The following is a 368-nucleotide window of genomic DNA, read 5'->3' as shown; positions in this document are numbered from 1 at the left end:
TAATTTCTGCTTTGAAATAGACCTTGCAAGTCACGCCCTGCTGTCAAGCGGGGCGAAGCCGGGATCAGGGCCGGTGTCTTGTTTCACGCAGGCATCACGGAAGACACCCATGCCCCGGGGGGGGGGGGCGGCGCCACGCGAGGACCCCAGCGGGCCCGCCATCTTGGAGCCTTCCCGAGAGTCTCTGGGCTTTCGGCGCCGCTGCCGCCCGCCCCGCGGCCTCGCCGGGCAGGATGAACGTCGTGGACCACGTGCGGGACATGGCGGCCGCGGGGCTGCACTCCAACGTGCGGCTCCTCAGCAGCTTGTTACTGACGATGAGTAACAACAACCCGGAGCTCTTCTCCCCATCTCAGAAGTACCAGCTT

General features: G+C 65.5%; 1 protein-coding gene across 1 annotated transcript in view; it reads left to right on the top strand.

Annotated features, from left to right (window-relative positions):
• The first annotated feature begins 233 nt into the window (after positions 1-233).
• The window catches only part of ANAPC7 (anaphase promoting complex subunit 7), a 20892-nt gene continuing 20757 nt past the window's right edge, over positions 234-368 (top strand). The window contains exon 1 of the mRNA XM_006894660.1: positions 234-358. Coding sequence (XP_006894722.1) covers positions 234-358 — 125 coding nt within the window. The remainder of the gene's footprint in view (positions 359-368) is intronic.

This window comes from Elephantulus edwardii, unplaced genomic scaffold (assembly GCF_000299155.1).
Source record: "Elephantulus edwardii isolate Elephantulus edwardi_28Jun2011 unplaced genomic scaffold, EleEdw1.0 scaffold00148, whole genome shotgun sequence".
NCBI classification, from domain to species: Eukaryota; Metazoa; Chordata; class Mammalia; order Macroscelidea; family Macroscelididae; genus Elephantulus; species Elephantulus edwardii.
Note: the sequence above shows the minus strand (reverse complement) of the source record. Positions and strands in the feature narration are given on the sequence as shown.